This window comes from Pholcus phalangioides, unplaced genomic scaffold, assembly GCF_987345545.1.
Source record: "Pholcus phalangioides strain wild (caught in Gottingen) unplaced genomic scaffold, Ppha-v1.0 ptg000004l_1, whole genome shotgun sequence".
Taxonomy (NCBI): Eukaryota; Metazoa; Arthropoda; class Arachnida; order Araneae; family Pholcidae; genus Pholcus; species Pholcus phalangioides.
In genome coordinates this window covers 22,802,093-22,819,277 of record NW_028301597.1, presented here as the reverse complement: position 1 = coordinate 22,819,277, position 17,185 = coordinate 22,802,093, and the positions used below count along the sequence as shown (strand labels likewise).

General features: G+C 34.7%; 1 protein-coding gene across 1 annotated transcript in view; it reads left to right on the top strand.

Moving 5' to 3' along the window:
- The window catches only part of LOC149086772 (nose resistant to fluoxetine protein 6-like), a 52,877-nt gene that overhangs the window by 13,385 nt on the left and 22,307 nt on the right, over positions 1-17,185 (top strand). Inside the window, exons 2-6 of the mRNA XM_089231821.1 lie at positions 1,480-1,694; positions 8,152-8,266; positions 9,412-9,505; positions 9,652-9,752; positions 15,375-15,545. Coding sequence (XP_089087947.1) covers positions 1,480-1,694; positions 8,152-8,266; positions 9,412-9,505; positions 9,652-9,752; positions 15,375-15,545 — 696 coding nt within the window. The remainder of the gene's footprint in view (positions 1-1,479; positions 1,695-8,151; positions 8,267-9,411; positions 9,506-9,651; positions 9,753-15,374; positions 15,546-17,185) is intronic.

Here is a 17,185-nt window from a genome sequence, read left to right as displayed (position 1 = left end):
TCATACCACCCCTGGTGATCTGTAAGTCGCCAGACAGCCTGCAAAGGCTGGGCAGCGACGGAAACGTTCAATTCTGGTCTGGTCTGGTCAACGGGATGTCAGCTAGAAATTGTGAGTAATCAATGTAGAAATATCGAATCTCCAAGCTGAGATTTCGAGGAATTTCACCGACGCAGCGACTACCGTACAGACTTTTACGAGTAAGGCTTAAAAGTCCAAAATCTTTTTGTCTTGTCACTAGCTAGAAATTTTCTGTGCAAAATAGAAAAATCAACAAAAACTAATTCCATACTACGATGTATTTTTTGTGCAACAAAAGTAGTTTTCCTAATCAATATAGACTCTGGGCTATCCGGCCTAATGTGGCGGAAGAGCTGGCCGTATAACAGAAAAGCCGGATGGGCCGAAGTTCTTTAAATACCCACTTCCTACATCCATCAACAACCATAAAAAAACAACCCTTTTTATACCAATACCCACTCCTATCCATATTTTCTGAAATCTAAGTACAGGTGAGTACTTAATACAGGGTGGGGGAAAAAGTCTGTGGAAACTTCAAAAATGAATAAAAACCGGAAAAATAACCGAAATTAAAAAAAATGGTTTGCAGGGTTAGCATCATTATTAGCATATAGGTCACGGGAACTTTTTAAGATGGGAGAAAAAAAACTAACTAAAAAACAGCCGATAGGTCACGCTGACGTGCAAAAAGAAAAGATACACAAATAACGAACAAACGGAATGCCTCCAAATCGTTTATTACAGCAGTATATGTTCCACATGACCACCACCACAGAGGATAACACATTGCAGGCGAGTCACAAATCCAGCAACGGCAGAGTGTAGCAGTACCGGATGCATACATGACATCTCTCGATTGACCGGATCGATACACTTTTCTTTTACTTACGTTAGCGTCATCTATCGGCTGTTTTTTAGTTATTTTTCCCCTATCTAAAAAAATTCCCGTGACCTAGCAATGCTAACCCTGCGAACCTTTTCTATTTCGGCTATTTTTCAGGTTTTTATAAATTTTTAAAGTTTTAAGGACTTTTTGTCGACTCTGTATATGTTTGCTGTGTACTAAACTCATTGCACATTTTAAAATTTTATCACAAATTAATATAAACGGTGACACCGCACACCCTTATCATTAATGTGAAACGTAAGTGTTTAATTCTTACAAAAATTATTTGAATGTATATATATATGTATACTTCCCTATTTCTTTACCAATTGTAACACGACCGTCAACAGGTAGGCCTGAGATGAAAGAGTCGAAACTGATGGTTTTTAGTTTTTTAAAAGTCCTCGATGTTAATGGCTGAGGGCTTCTCCCATTTCAGCCGTCTTCCGAAAGTTTTCGGCAGACGGCTTTTGACTATACGTAGAATGTAATACCGCAATTTCGACCTATTCATATTGAACTGTATCTTCACCCGGCTCCCTTTTTCAAACTGTTTTTGTCTTTTATCACAGTGCTGGATGCTTCGGGAAAATTACCCAACGGCGTCCTCACAGGTACTCTCAATTCAATGGGTGATTTCGATGAATGTCTCAACGTCGAAGTCGACGAATTCCAGGGCAAATACTGCACCGTTGAATTACTTCCTCCGCTGCCAAAGAGAAGACCGTTCTTTAACGTTGATTCGGTGATTCCTGAATTTGAAAACTTCACACGTGACGAGGAATCTGTAAGTATTATTATTATAACAGGATATAAAATAATGCCCTTTTATACACCCTCTGATCTCAGTTATTTCATTTATTTTTCAAGGGTTAGCATATGTATCAAAATTAAAGAAAAAAAATTTTTGTTTTTCATACGCTCTCCCCTCACCTGGAACATCTTTTTCGAAACTGCTGCTTGGTCTTTCATTCAATGAGCCAAGCAAAAAATTTTCCGGATTTTAGTCGATAAACTAATGTCTTCATCCAATCGCGTTAGAATGAAATGCTAATACAGTAGTACCACTTATTAGAATCACTGATAATATTGTCATTCGTGTATTGCTATCACCAATTCGAGTATTTTCATCAAGAACGGAACAATATCATACCATTTGGAAAATTCGTTTATAGTCATCAGAACTTCGGTTGATGTTATCAATTTTTTTTTCTTCGTACGTTCTTCCTTTTTGCATATTTTGAAGCTAATGTTAAACCAGTCTCATTTCTCCACAAATGGTTCAAACCTAGCGGGGGAAAAGTAAAAACAAATGCATGATTTATATATATATATACAGTCAAACCTCGTTAATGAGTCACTCTTGGGAGAGCAAAAATATGACTTAGTAAACGAAGCGACTCGTTAAGCGGAGTAAGCCATAGTTGTGCTAATTCCTGCCTGAGGTCAATTGGGACTTACAAAAAGTGACCCGGTAAGCGGAGTGACGTGTTAACCGGGTGGCGCACTAACGAGGTTTGACTGTATATATATATATGTATATATAACATCTTGAAACACGTTATATGGGAGTTGTCCGTCCTCTCTCGACCAAACAGCATGTATGGTCATCGTACTTACAACCAGGATATTTTGGGTTACAGTTATCAATCCGTTATTATTATCAGAAACCTCAGTCCTAATGCGATCACATTAAATGGTGTGCAGTAAAACTTCGCTACAACATTACTCGATATGACGATAAATATCTCTACAACGATATTTTTGCAGATCTTGTTTAGAATATTGTCTATATATCTAATCTTAAAATCCTCTTGATACAACGACGCCCTTTACTACCAATAAATATGTATGTGTGTGTGCGTGCGTGTGTTCTGTACTTCCCAGGTCATCTAATACTTAATACTTTCGATATTTTTCATCATTTGGTCACCAACAAAAATGTTTAAGGAAGTTGTTGGTATCGCTGCCTGTAGGATAATCCTACTGTAACAATATTTTTTTTCTTGGTCCGCGAAGTATCGTTATTTCATTGTAGCCACAATTATGAAAGAAGTGTGTAAGTATAGTAAATGCATGTAGGGTTTGAGTACGAGAATTCCCGCCTGCTCGTTCTCGGGAATGTTTTGCGATTTCCCGTTCCCGAAATCCCGAGAAATATTCACGGCAAATCGGGAAAATTTCTATTGTGGCACATTAATACTGAAAATGAAATATAAAAGATAAAAAAAATCAATGGGAATATTTGTTTAACATTTAATTAATTTTCTTTACCATATAGCATATCGCTTGGAAGAAGAAGCTACGTGTATAACATAGGATCCTATGGGATAGATTGCGTTGGGGGGAGCTGAGAAAAAAAAATTCTGAAAAAGAAGGCGATGGGACAAAAAAGGTTGGGAAACTATGGTTTAAAGGGTGCGTAAGAACTTCAGTTTACACCCTGCATAGTGATCACAGTATAGCCTCTACGGCCCGATATATATTTGAATATACATGGCACAACCATGGTCGAATATAGCCTATTACACATATTTCTTTTCTCAATTTTTTTTGGTATTTCTGAAAGTACGTCTTTTAATGTGATTTCAGTGCAAAATACGGCTACGTGAAAACAATACTTTTTTTTTTATCTAGAAAGAGGTGATTCGTTGTTGGTGTCATTTTCTGAGAACTGCTGAAATCCTATGTGTTCAGAGATTTATAAAATCGTACAAAATTCTGGGAATTGGAAATAAAATTCAAGAAAAAGGCTATTAAAACTTGCTAAGATAGAATCTTCTATTTATTGGCAACAGTATAAACACCGGAAAACGATATATTTTACCCGTATTTAATCATTTTAGTTAATTAAAAAATTCCACTCTGGTTAATTTAATTGCTGTGTTGTTAGCATGTATTAAATTGGAACAATTAAATATATGTTGACGACTTTAATTTGCATCCGTTTTTATAAAAACAAAATATCAATCCGTTTTTATATGGGGTGAACCATATAGAGGGTTAATGTAATCTGTAACTCTAACAATTCAATCACAAGTTAATATTTTTCTTGTTTTGTTCTTGAACTTTCCAATCAGATTTAGAAATTTCCTAGTCTAAATATAATTTCGGAAAAAGGAAATTATCCCGCAGATTAACATTTTAAGAATTGGGATTGGTATCAATGCAGATCAGGGAACAATCATTGTGTCCTCAAGGGTCATCACACGGAAAAATATCTTACTTCAATACGTATAACAAATGGTTTGGCTGTCTATGAGCTGAGAAGTGTAACATTGCTTCAGTTGAACGTCTCGTGTAATATTCATTGAAACGACGGTGAATATTCCCAAGCCGTGAGCAGTTGATAGAGTGTATGCTGTCAGGAGATCGCTACTTTCCAATCCATCATCAGCAGTTCACCTGAAAAGAGATAACAAAATATCTTGGAATGTAACTCGTATTTGTAACTCTGGGCTAACGTGATGATCCTCGAACAAGTAGCCTATTAAAATCCCATTTATGACACGAATTTCATCTTGGATAGCGTGCGGGGAGGTTAGAAAAGCCTGTGATTATCATTATTACGAAGAGTCTGTAGGTCGGAGCTGTTGAGTGAAGCGGATATTCCCGTTACCTCTTCCGTGCTGTAAGTTCCAGCTTTTGATTTCCCGGAATAAGGGAGATATTTTCCAGGAAAATATTAAAGTGGAACATGCCACGCGTGTTTTACACACCTATGGTGCGATTTGTAATTTTATGATAGCGATAATTTTGGTTTATTCACCTCTAAAGAAAGTGTTCACACAATTTGTGCGTTCACGATCAAGCAGTAAAAACATATTTTTGTATCATGCAAGGCATTGCTCTCACATCATAAATATGTAGGAGGACAGAAATTTTTCATACAACACATTCGCATGGGCCACTTTGATAGGAATTTCCCAACGCAATCTTAGTGCATAAAGCAAACGAAGTGTATGTATGTTTAGTACACTCGAATCCCGTTATAACGAACGCCAAGAGACCGGAGGAATCACTTCGTTAAAACGAAATTTCGTTATACAGGAATTCCAGGTTACCTAGCATTGTTCCTATGTAAACTTATTTGGGGGATTAGAAAAGTGTTCGTTAAAACGAGATTTTCGCTATAACGATATTCGTTAAAACGGGTAGAAGTATCAAGATGCTGGAGATGTTGGCTGTTTTACCAGAACTACTCGTCTTTTTATTTTATCTGTACCTGTTCCCTCTTTTACAATTCTTGATCCTAGGAAATCAAATCTGTCCACAATCTCAAAACTTTCGCCACCTAGTTGAAAACTATGAATATCTGCTGTAGTCATGATCTTTGTTTTTTTGTATTTAAATAGAGTCCAAGCTCTCACTTTCCGTTTTCACTTCAGGTCCTATTCAGATTCTGACATCAGAGTTGCGTCATCAGCATCTAAGGTTATTGATCATTCCATCTCCAATTTTAGCACCTGCTTCCAATTTCTCTAAATCTGATGCTCTCATTATATATTCTCCATAGAGAGTAAATAAGTTTGGAGAAAGAATTCATCCTCGCCGAACTCCTTTTTCAATTCCAAATTATTCAGTTAAGCCATAGTTTGTTCTTACACTTGCCTCTTGGTTAATATATAGATTTATGATCAAGCAGACGAGGTGATTAGGCATTCCCATTGTTCCAAGAATATCCCAAAGCTTATCATGATCAACACAGTCAAAGGCCTTTGTAGAGTCAATGAAACAAAAACATAACTACTTTTGATGTACTTTTGCTGCCTTCATTATCCATCTTATATTGAATATTTGGTCTCTAGTTCTCCTATTTTTTCTGAAACCTGTTGCTCTACTACTAATTATCTTTCTATAATTGTTTCGAGCCTTTTTCTGAACAATTTTTAGTAGAACCTTGCTGGCATGTGGTATTAGGGAGATTGTTCTGTAATTGGATCATTCTGTAAGATATTTTTTTTTGTGAATGGGTGTGAATATAGATATTTTCCGGTCTTTGGGCCGCTCTTTTCTCCCAGATTTGTTTACAGAGTGATGTTTGTGCACCGATAATATTTTCATCTGCCTTTTTCAGATGCTCTGCTGGAATATTGTCATTACCTGGAGCTTTGCAATCTTTTAGTTGATTTGTTGCCCATCTGACTTCGTCCTTTGTATAACTGGTGGTTCATAATTTATTTCTATATTGCTATTTATTACCTTTCCATCTGATTTCTTATAAAGATTTTCTGTATATTCTTTCCATCTGTTTGCAATGTCTTTTTCAGAGTTCAAGACGTTTCCATTCTTCTCTTTTATGTTACCGAACCGGAGATTGAAATTGCCCGTGATTTCATTAATTCTCCTGTAGAGGTCTCTTGTTCTCCCTAGTCTATTCTTCAATTCGAATTCGTCTGCATTTTAAATTAAGAAAAGTCTCTATATCTGTCCTTGCCTGTCTTTGAAATTATGCATTAAACTCCTTGGTTTCATTCACTTTTCCAGCAGCCTTAGTTATTCATTTTTTCGGCAATTTCAAGAACTTCTTCTGACAGCCAGGGTGTTCTTTTCTTTTTAGTAAATGGAATATTTCTCTTTGCGTCTTCCATTACTATATTTTTAATATCAGACCAGAGTTATTCTGCTTCTCTATCTACTAGATAAGCTATAAAACGGTTTCTTGTTGAAATTCTATATTCCTCTGGTACATTATCTAGCCTGTACCTAGCTGGCGCTTTTCCTTTATTGATTTTCTTTATTTTAATTCTCATTTCTGAAATCAGTAACTAGTGATCAAACCTACATTCGCAAAGTCTTGCATGTTGTGACAGAGCTTTTCATATTTTGCTGCCAATTACGTAATTAATTTGGTTCTTGTACTACTACCAAACTATATATACATACGTTTCGTAAATACATTCCTCTAAGGAATTTGTAATAAATTAGGGCATGCCGGAATGTGTTGGGAGTGTGTATGCACATAGCCTTAACGTATTTAGTTATGTTTTTAAAAATTATGCGTTTCGTGTTCAAGGAGTGTTACCATACGTCTTCCTAATTGGAAGTGAAACTGACAGATGTCTGAAGTTTGTTTTTATGGAAGTGTAATAATGCTATTATACAAGCTGTACAACACAGTTCCAAATATACAAGGCGATAGTAAATACAGTTCCGAGTAGTTTTTCTAAAAAACACCTTATATGAATACAGCTAATATTTTAAGCTCATTGACGTCTCAATGAGACCATGGGAGAGAGATTTATGAAATTAAAAAAAAGTTCAATTTTTGGATCACAAGTGATGCTTTTTTATTGCATTTCACATTTTCCCACTATCCATATAGCGTATATATCAAGTTTCAATGGAAAACGTTTACCAGAACGGGCGCTACATAGGTCTGAGTAGTTTTAGTATGCTGACACTGCTCAGAGATCAATATAACACCCTTCAGTATACTGACACTACTTCGACTTATGTAGCGCCCGTTTTGGAAGAGGTATTTCATTGAAACTTGGTATATATACACTACATGGTCCATAGGAAAAAGGAAAATTCAATGAAAGAGCGGCACTTTTTCTCCTGGTTTTCGGAAAGTGAATTTTTTTTTAAATTTCAGAAATCTCTTTCCCGTGATCTCATTAAGATATCCTAAAAATTTGGCTGTATTCGGATAAGCAGAGTTTTAGAAAAACTACTCACAGTATGGGAAATTCAATTATAATCACTCTGTACAACCAGTACTTGCTATTTCAATAAAATTCTCAAATACAGCTCAGCATAACACATTACCATCAATCTCAGAGTCTACAAAGATGAAAGATGGTAACTGATAAAATAATGATGGAAATAATAATAAGATTATGATAACACAGAAAATATTTTTGATAGACACAAGCGTACCAAACATAAAGAAAATAAGTTAAAAACTTTCTTTCCAAAAATAATTTTTACTCCAACTCTAAACAAAATAATAATAAGAAAACCATTCCCCCCCCCCCCCCCCAGAAAACCGAGCAGGAAGTGTCCTTTGTTAGCACTTCGAAAATCCGTTTTAATAATGAATCCGAGAACAAGTTCCTTAATATCCATTCATTACATAACGTTCGTCTCGGTAATAATACATACTTCTCCAATACTTATACAATTACATAACTTCTCCATCTTAGCAACTTAATAATTCCAACTTCGAATTGAATGAACGAATGTGACATCGTCGACATTTTAATTACACGAATTTAATGATCGTTAATTTGTGTCCGCAGCTTGTCAGTGAATTCATCCGCAACGCCAACCATTACTACTACTTGAACTTCCGCACATCCGTTTGTTTGCCATCGTCTTGCTCAAAGAAAGACGTCCAAATCGTCGCTAACAAAGGTCAGTAACTACTTCTTTTTTCATTAATTTGAAAATATTTCCTTGTATATAATGTGGTTCCAGTTCTTTTTTCACCATAATTAAAAAAAATTATTATTCTATTTCCCTTTAAGATGGTTAAAAATATTCCCCTTTTTTCCATTTGTAATATTATAATCGAATCTTTTCTTCCAGAACAGACACCATGACGTTATTTATCTTCAAATTAAAAATATTTCTTGCGTTTCTGACATTGTTTAATAATTATTTCATTTATGACCATTCTAAATTATTTAAAACTGGCACCGCTTATTAGAATCACTGGTAATGTTATCATTTGGGTATTATTATCACTTTCGTCAAGTACGGTACTTACCAATTTTTGACAACAAGGAAAACATTCGTTCTTTCAAAATCAAGACTTCGATTTATGTTATCAACTTTTTTTCGTCAGAAGAGTTTAAACCTAAACCAGACTCATTTTTCATAATTAGTTATCGTTATAATCTTCAAGCCCAAGTAGGAGGTCGGAAAATGTTCCCTTATTGACAAAAATTTCCGTACCTAGGTTCACAATATCCAAATCGGGTCGTAATATCTGCTATGATTCATGTGCGTGTAGTGCTTCTTTTATAATGGCTTTTCTATAGTGAAGGCAAGTGTAGGATTTAAAAAAACCCTTTCTATACAGTCCATGGTCAAGTTTTTCAACTGACTGCATTCACAGTTACCCGGCCGGAAGATTTTCACAAAGGTATCTATGGAACGCACTGTACCCCGTACATTATAAAATATACCGTAAGTCATAATACACATTTGAAAGTTCCATTCTAACTTTAAAAAAAAATCTTGCTTAAAGGGAGGCTGACGGAACGCTGTTTCAGATCAATTAGGAAAAAAATTCACGATTTCAAATTTTTTGAAACCTGTTAAGCTAGAAAGAAAAACGGAGTTGTCTAGTTTCTTTCCGTCTCTTTCGACCAAACAGTACATATGGTCATCGTATTTAAAACCGGTATTTCCGGATATAGTTATCAATTGGTTAATGTTACCGAAAACCCCCAAATCCCGGTGTGGTGCACTGCATTTCGAAATTTATAAAAGGTGCTGACACTTTTAGATTTATTAAATTTCATTGATGTTAGAAACGCTTTTCTTTAATATAGTGATTGAATCCACTGGTGTTCCTTGGAATGTAAGCATTTCTAACTGTGAAGTGAAAGAGCCAGTTAGATTTGATTCCGTGCAGATAGCAATCTTGTAAGTATTTTCCTAGCATCAATTTTATTGTATTGTGTTAGAAAAGAGCAGAAAATTTTAAAATCTACACAAAAAAATCATAAAAAAATATTAGAAATTTATATTTTCCTTGAAATTATTTACAAAACATATTTGATTTCTTTTAGATGTGTTTTTGGTATTGTTCTGCTCATCGCGGCACTGGGCACAGTAATAGATGTCACATGGAACATTATGGACAAAAGGGAAGAATATGCACAAAATGCAGGTCAGTATTGAAAAAAGAAATTGTAACTATTATACAAAGAGAACGAGCGTAAATAATTCAAAAATTTTGTATTTTTAATCACATAATATTAAAGTTCTTTCGCATAAATAAAGAACACAAATTTACATACAAATAAAAGCAATAAAATTAAAAACACATCTTACCACCATTCTAGGCCAAAAGTCGTATTTGTAGCAATACGCAGAAAAACTTACTTCAGAATGCTTTCAAACTCATTATTTTAATAACATATTCGCAAGTTTTCGCTAATAGAATGGGAAACTGGTAAATATAGTAAATTATACAACATAAACGCATCCATTATAGTATATTACAGAGACGCAGTTGAACCTCCTTAAATATATACCGTCCAGACTAAAAGCCAAATATCTACTTAAGAGGTCTGCCTACTCAACCATTCATGAAAAATACACTGAAACTGCTCCATTAAGTTAGTTCACTGAGTAATCAATTACAAAATTATGCAAATACAGCTCTATTTACTGGAAATTTCGATTTCAAACATTATTTTACTACTAGCTATAATACTCGGCGCTGCCGGGGTTTTCTTCAATTACTGAGAGGATTGAAAAAGTGACAAGCCATGACAGGCATGAACTATCATGCGTAATACTAGCAGCATTAAAGAAATGGCAAGCCATTATAAAGACATGCATATCAGGAACGCATTGCTAGGGAACCACAGTAACCAAAGTAAACGTTCCGAAAGTGATTGTTGAGGCCCAAAAACCATGGTTGCCCGACAGTTTCTCACTCATTTCGGACATTTACCCTGCTCTGACGAACTTTTAATGTAGCCTATCGTTCAAGTTGGGTCCCATTTGTTATACATGCAAAATTTGGTGACGATCGATCTAAAATTGTAGATTTCTATATACAGAAACAGAAAATCGATTTTATACACATACTAGCTATAATACCCGGCGCCGCCCGGGTTTTATTCAGAGCTTTTTTTGAATCACGTGATATCTCTTTCTTTGAGGGACATACAAACCGTGTCTAAGTTAACTAATATGTAGACTTCCTGCGCCACTCATGAAAGAAACAAATCTAGATTAAAGAAACATAAAAGTTAATAGTTTTTTTTCTTTTTGATGGGCACTAGGAATTACATTTTTGTGTTCTTGAACTTGTTATAAATCTGCCTGTTTCTGCTTCAAAAATGAAAATGAATTAAAGCTGTGAAATTTCTTCGATGTACTGTACGGGCCCATAATTTATTTTAAAACATCCTAAACTATATGTGTGAATTTATTCAGTTGAATATTAAAAGACAATATGGAGACATTAATGTTCACGCTTGAGAAGATATAAATAAACGGTTGAAATCAACGTTATTGCATGAATATCCAACTCAAAAGTGAGTCCGGCTAATTACTTCATATTTAATTTCCTGGGCTTCGTATCACTAAAGACTCAATATTTCAAAAATCGAGCATTCAATTCAATTTTTAAAATTATTGATGTGGCGGAAAATCCTACTAAATTTCCGCATTTCTACAGTAAAATCGGAAATTTTAACACTGATTTCTATAGGATCATCCTTTGCCTGATACTCAAAGTGATGCTGATGATGATTATGGCATCTATTCAAAAAGCCTCATTACTGGGAGAATTGCAAAAGTGACAAACCATTATAACGGCATAACATACATATACTAAAAGGATTAGAGAAGTGACATTGTAAATGCATATGCACGTCGGAAAAGCATTGCTAGGTAACCACGGCAACCAAAGTAAACATTCCGACAGTGATTGTTGAGGCCCGAAAACCATTATTGCCCGACAGTTTTTCGCCCATTTCTGGCATTTGCCTACATCGAACAAACTTTTAAAGTAGCCTGTCGTTCAAGCGGGACCCCGTTTCGTATATATGCAAAATTTGGCGACGATCGATCTAAAATTGTAAATTTGTATAGAGAACATACTCACACAGAGACACACAGATAAAAAATCAATTTTATATATATTGATATTTATTTATTTAATTATTGCATTTCATGCAAACAAATGACCAAAAAAAAATAGAGAAGATTAGTATCTTTTAGGAAAGAATTATTTATATTCTGTTCGAAATTTCAAACAGAAAATCACCATTACTTTGGTCTTATCTACTGGAAAAATATTCGCTTATCACTTATACGATATTCTTCTATTGATGCACGGAAATGACTTTAGAGCAGTGTTCCTCAACCTTTTGCATCTACGAGCCAGTAAATTTTTTAAACAATTTTGCGGCCGGTGGAAGTGTGGGAAATAACTAGAAGACCGCAGAAAAATAAATAAATAAGACAGATAATTTGCAGGTGGGCAAAAAGTAAGCGAATTGGAGAAACAATTTTCAGCCAAAAAAAAATTAAATTCATGTTACGAGAAATGTTAGTAATCCGGTTACTATATACGGCCCAGAAACGCACATTGCACTACTACTATTATGCACAATCGCCGAGCGCATTTTGGTAAGTTTGATAAATTTAGTACTTTTACCTGTGATTAAGCAGAGTACCCAAGCGTCATTGGTAAATTTGATGAATTGCTCTAAATTTATCATGCATAATACTCAAGCATCGCGTCGTTATTAAACGTGATAAATCGTACTATATAATAAATCAATAGGTATTATCATTATAGCGCGGTTCGATAGTAAAATTTGTAATCATTATATCGGGGTCCGACTATATTCATCACGCATATTAGAATCATTTGGAATTTTGTTTCGCACTTATCAAATTCTCCAACTACACTTGGGTATTATGCCTAATCACGTACATAAATTTAAATCATAATCACGCGATAAATTCAAATTATTAATCAAATTTACCAACGACGCTTGGGTATTAAGCATATTCGCCGGTAAAAGCGACGAATTTATCAAGACGATTATTAAATATGCATAATAATAATACATGTTTTATCACATTTAAATTAATCATATATATTTGTCACATTTACCGTAATTTGTATACATCTTAAACTTATGTATTACAGCAGGACAACGATCCATGAAAGATATTCATTTTCATTAAAAATAAAAAATTAAAATTCACACATTCTGTGTAACATTTATGAAATATATAATCGAAGAATATCAATCAAATAATGCGTTCAAAATACTAATTTTTTTCCCAGCATTAAGTAAATATTTATGGTTCATTTACGAACTTTAAACGGGAATCTTCCACTGACCTGATTATTTCAATCGAAATCCATATACATTATCTGATATACAAGGAAGGATACGTAAGCGACGATGAAAAAGAAACAAAAAGAAAAACATATACATAAAATGAAACCAAGAAAATAAGATAACGAAAATCAAGATTGATATGAGAAGAAAAAAAAAATTCTTTCATCTATTATTTCCATTTTTCTTCTTTATTCAACGTAACAGGAATTCAGTCGTTAAATCTATGGGGAGAAAAAAAAAATTGAAATAAAACTGGAAAAGAAAATTCACTCATGACGTGAATTTTCTAGGATAACTTACATCAAATTCCGGGAGAGGAAAAAAAATTTAAAAATATAAAATTTTCTCATTTTTTTCCCCCTTTTCTCAAAGTAAACATGTTTGCAACTTCTGGTGATTTAACAACCAGTGAATGTCAGATGTGCGAAAGCCAAACGTCAAGTAACTGAAAAAAAAATTCATCTTGATGCTCTCTTGGAATTTCGCCAAAGATAAGATTTTGTATATAAATTTTCCATCTTATTTTTATTTTAGACTTTTTTTTTGGCTTATAAATTTCGATGGGAATTTCAATCGGAGGATGGGAAACAACTTTCGTTCTTTATTTCCGGAATTTCTTTTCTTTCCCATTTTCTAAGTACATCAATTACACAACGGCATTACGAGAAATGATCGTGTTTTGCCCCTCTTTTTTGCTTGTTTCGAAATAGAAACATTATTACAAAATAAAAATAAATACATAAAAAAAAATTTAATAAATATTCATGATGTGTTGGAAATATTTCTAGTCGCCATTTTTATTATTCTAACCAATTCCGATGCGTAATTCCCTAAACATGTTTTAATTTCAATTTAATATTTATTTTCCGTCGATTTATCATATTAATATGTTTTTTTCATGTGAATTACTTTAACCCTGTATTACCACGTTATGAAAAAATGAAATAGTTAAAATAATTACCACGTAGTTTTTTGGTATCACTTTAGTTCTAATAAAATCCTAAAAACAAAAATAATAATATATAGTAATATAAATATTATATCATTTAATTATTTGGTAAATAAAACGAGTTAGTTAACTCGGTACTTCAAATTTCGTCAGCGCTTTATGCTTATAATAAAAATGAAAAATACCCATTCAATTGCAATGAAACCTCGATATAGCGATAATCTGTGGACCACTAAAAATACCGTTGTAGAGAGAGGTTATCGTTATATCGAGAGGTTGCACTATCGGCGATCGCCACCAAATTTATGCTGTTGTTGGTAAGTCTTCTGAATTGGTATTGTTGGTACTACCATAAAATGTATTTGCAGATATTTAATCGCAACAAAAATTTGTGATTGATTAATAGAAGTCAGTTGATTAATAAAACCACACTGTGAAGTGGTTTATCGCTCGACACTTTTGTACTGTGGCCCACTCCAGTGATCTATGAATATTTCGCGAGTCTCTCAAGTCATCTGTCACTCGAGTCATCTGTAAAACGTCCCGGGGATCACTAAAGTCATATGAAATGCGGCGTGGTCCGCTTCATCGGTATAGTACTGTGCCGCAGGTCACTTAAATCATCTATAAATATGCTAGAGATCGTTTGATTTATCTGAAAACGCGCCATGGGCAACTTAAGTGGCCTATAAATGTGCCGCCTAGTAAATTTTTACAAAATCAGTTTTGAGGTCACGGTCCGCATCAGATGACTCCGAGGGCAGTTGGCCTGCGGACCATGGGTTGAGCATATATGAGCTTGCTCAACCCATATATGTAACCATACATCCGTGGACCGCACCACACTTTCAGATCATTTGAGTGGCTCATAGCACTCTTACAGATCGCTAAGTGACTCGCGGCACATTAAGAGTTCACTTAAGCGGCCCGCGGCATTTTTATAGATCACTTTAGTGGCTCTTGGCGCATTTCCAGATTATTTAAGTCCGGATTATGTATTTCCGGATGACTCAATCTACCAACGGCACATGTCCAGATCACCTCAAGTGTCCAGAAACACACTTACTTTCAAATCACCTGAGTGACTCACAGAGCATTTCCAGGTAACTCAAGTGGCCCGCGATATATTTCCAAAACCAATGAAGTCATCGATTTCCCACTCTTAGATTAAGTAATAGTAATATTGTAGCAGAGCAGCTTCTCATCTATAATAAACGGCACATGCTCATACGTGGAAATTTGTAGGTTTTACAAAGCACAATCTCAACACATTTTACCTCTTTTCTCGAGTTAAATTGTTAGTTAATTGCATCTACGGAGATAGAACAGGGTACTGAGAGGTAAGTAAAGTAGTGAAATCATGAGATACTGGCTGCATAGTATTTTTTTTCAGGTATTATACTTGTAAGTACGACTTTTTAGCTTCATTGCATTTCTAATAATTTCATACTCTTTATTTTTCAAGGTCTACTTGTTCAGATCGCTTTGTGCTTCTCGGTGTATTCGAATACAGTACGTTTACTGAAAAGAGACGACAATCCTGACACCATAAAGATTTTCCACGGCATGAAAGTGGTTACCGTCATGTGGGTCATTCTAAACCATAATTACTACTATACGAACCTACAAGTATTCAGTAAGTTTTGTTTTCTCTTAGAATCACACATTTCGTATCATAATGCAATTTATCATAGTCAATCATTACGGGGTGTGTCTAATAATATTATCGAATAACTCGAGTCCTATTGTCAGAAAATGTTTCAAACTTTGCTGTGAATTATTCTAATAGTCATTTAATTGGAGAAAAAAATGCAAAATTTAAATTATGATATGGTTTTGGATTATGCATGTGCATAGCAAACAGGAGGAGGGGGAGGGGGGAATTTCATTTTACTGGCGAACAATTGATGATAGAGGTATACACTTCCAATTATAAAAAAAATTTCAAGTAACGTGTAATACTTAGATATTCATGTTTCAAGGGGTTGTATAGTTATTAAAATAAAAATGCTAACTTTTTTGTACAGTGCTCGTGTGCCCAAACCTAAATACAAAGTTGGGCGCGGTAGCCCAGGTCGATAAGACACTCGCCTAAAGTACCAAAGGATGTTTAGAGGTATCGCGAGTTGATACCCGGTTCGTCCTTGTCAGAAAACTTTCATGACACCGGGGTACAACAAAAAAAGGCGACTTGGTCGCAGTAAAAAATTGCGTAGGGGAGTCCCTCATCGAAGGGTTAGCGCACCAACCTCTCGATGAGTATAAAAAACGAGCCTGTTCGGAATCGGCAATAAATTGTAGGTCCCGGTCTAATTGGCTCTCGTGTGCAGAAAATGACCGTGGTGCGACAAAAATGGCCAATTACATAGTTGTTTCCTGATGCCAACAAAAAAATCCATGTTTCCAAGTGCAATATTTATTGAAATATTCGAAAAACGGGAGAAATTTTGAAAGGGGACAGCGTGTTAAATGCGGGTGAAACGGTTTTTCCGTATTTAGAGCTGTTTTTTCCCAACTTTCCTCCGTTTTTCAATTTCGAATATCTTAGTGAATACTGCACTTAGTATTATGGATTTTTTTGTGACAGGACAACTTCGGACTGTATCGAAAGATTTATTTTATTTATTTTAATAACTATACAACCCCCTTGAAACATTAAGGACTTATCTGAGTACTAAACGCTATTTCGAAACCTTTTCTAACTGGAAGTATACATCTAGGATCAACGGTTCGCCAGTAAAATGCCATACCCAGTTTGGTATGCGCCGTGTATATGTCGTATATCCTATACATACAGGGTGATCAGCGAATAAGCCCTTATTTCAAAATTAAATATCTCTACAACAAAGATCAATAGAATTATGCGGTAAACGGTACGTTTAATAGCAAAACTGTAAGAATGTTGTACAGAAATTTCGAAAATTTAGTTTTTTTTTAAATTTCTTAAAATTTAAAAAAAAAAAAACTGGAGATTTTGGGGTTCCGAAAATCCTCATTTGTGTGAAGAGAAACCACTGCATTTGTCTAAAATTACTGCATGGGCTGCGGTATGCGCCAGAGGCATTATCGGCCCCTTCTTCGTGCGAGAAACGATTACTATTGAACGTTACGTTACAATTTTGGAACAATTTGTCAGCACACATGGCGCATACCGCAGCCCATGCAGTAACTTAAGGCGAATGCAGTGGTTTCTCTTCACACAAATGAGGATTTTTGGAACCCCAAAATCTCCAGTTTTTTTGTTTTTTTTAAATTTTAAAAAATTAAAAAAAAACT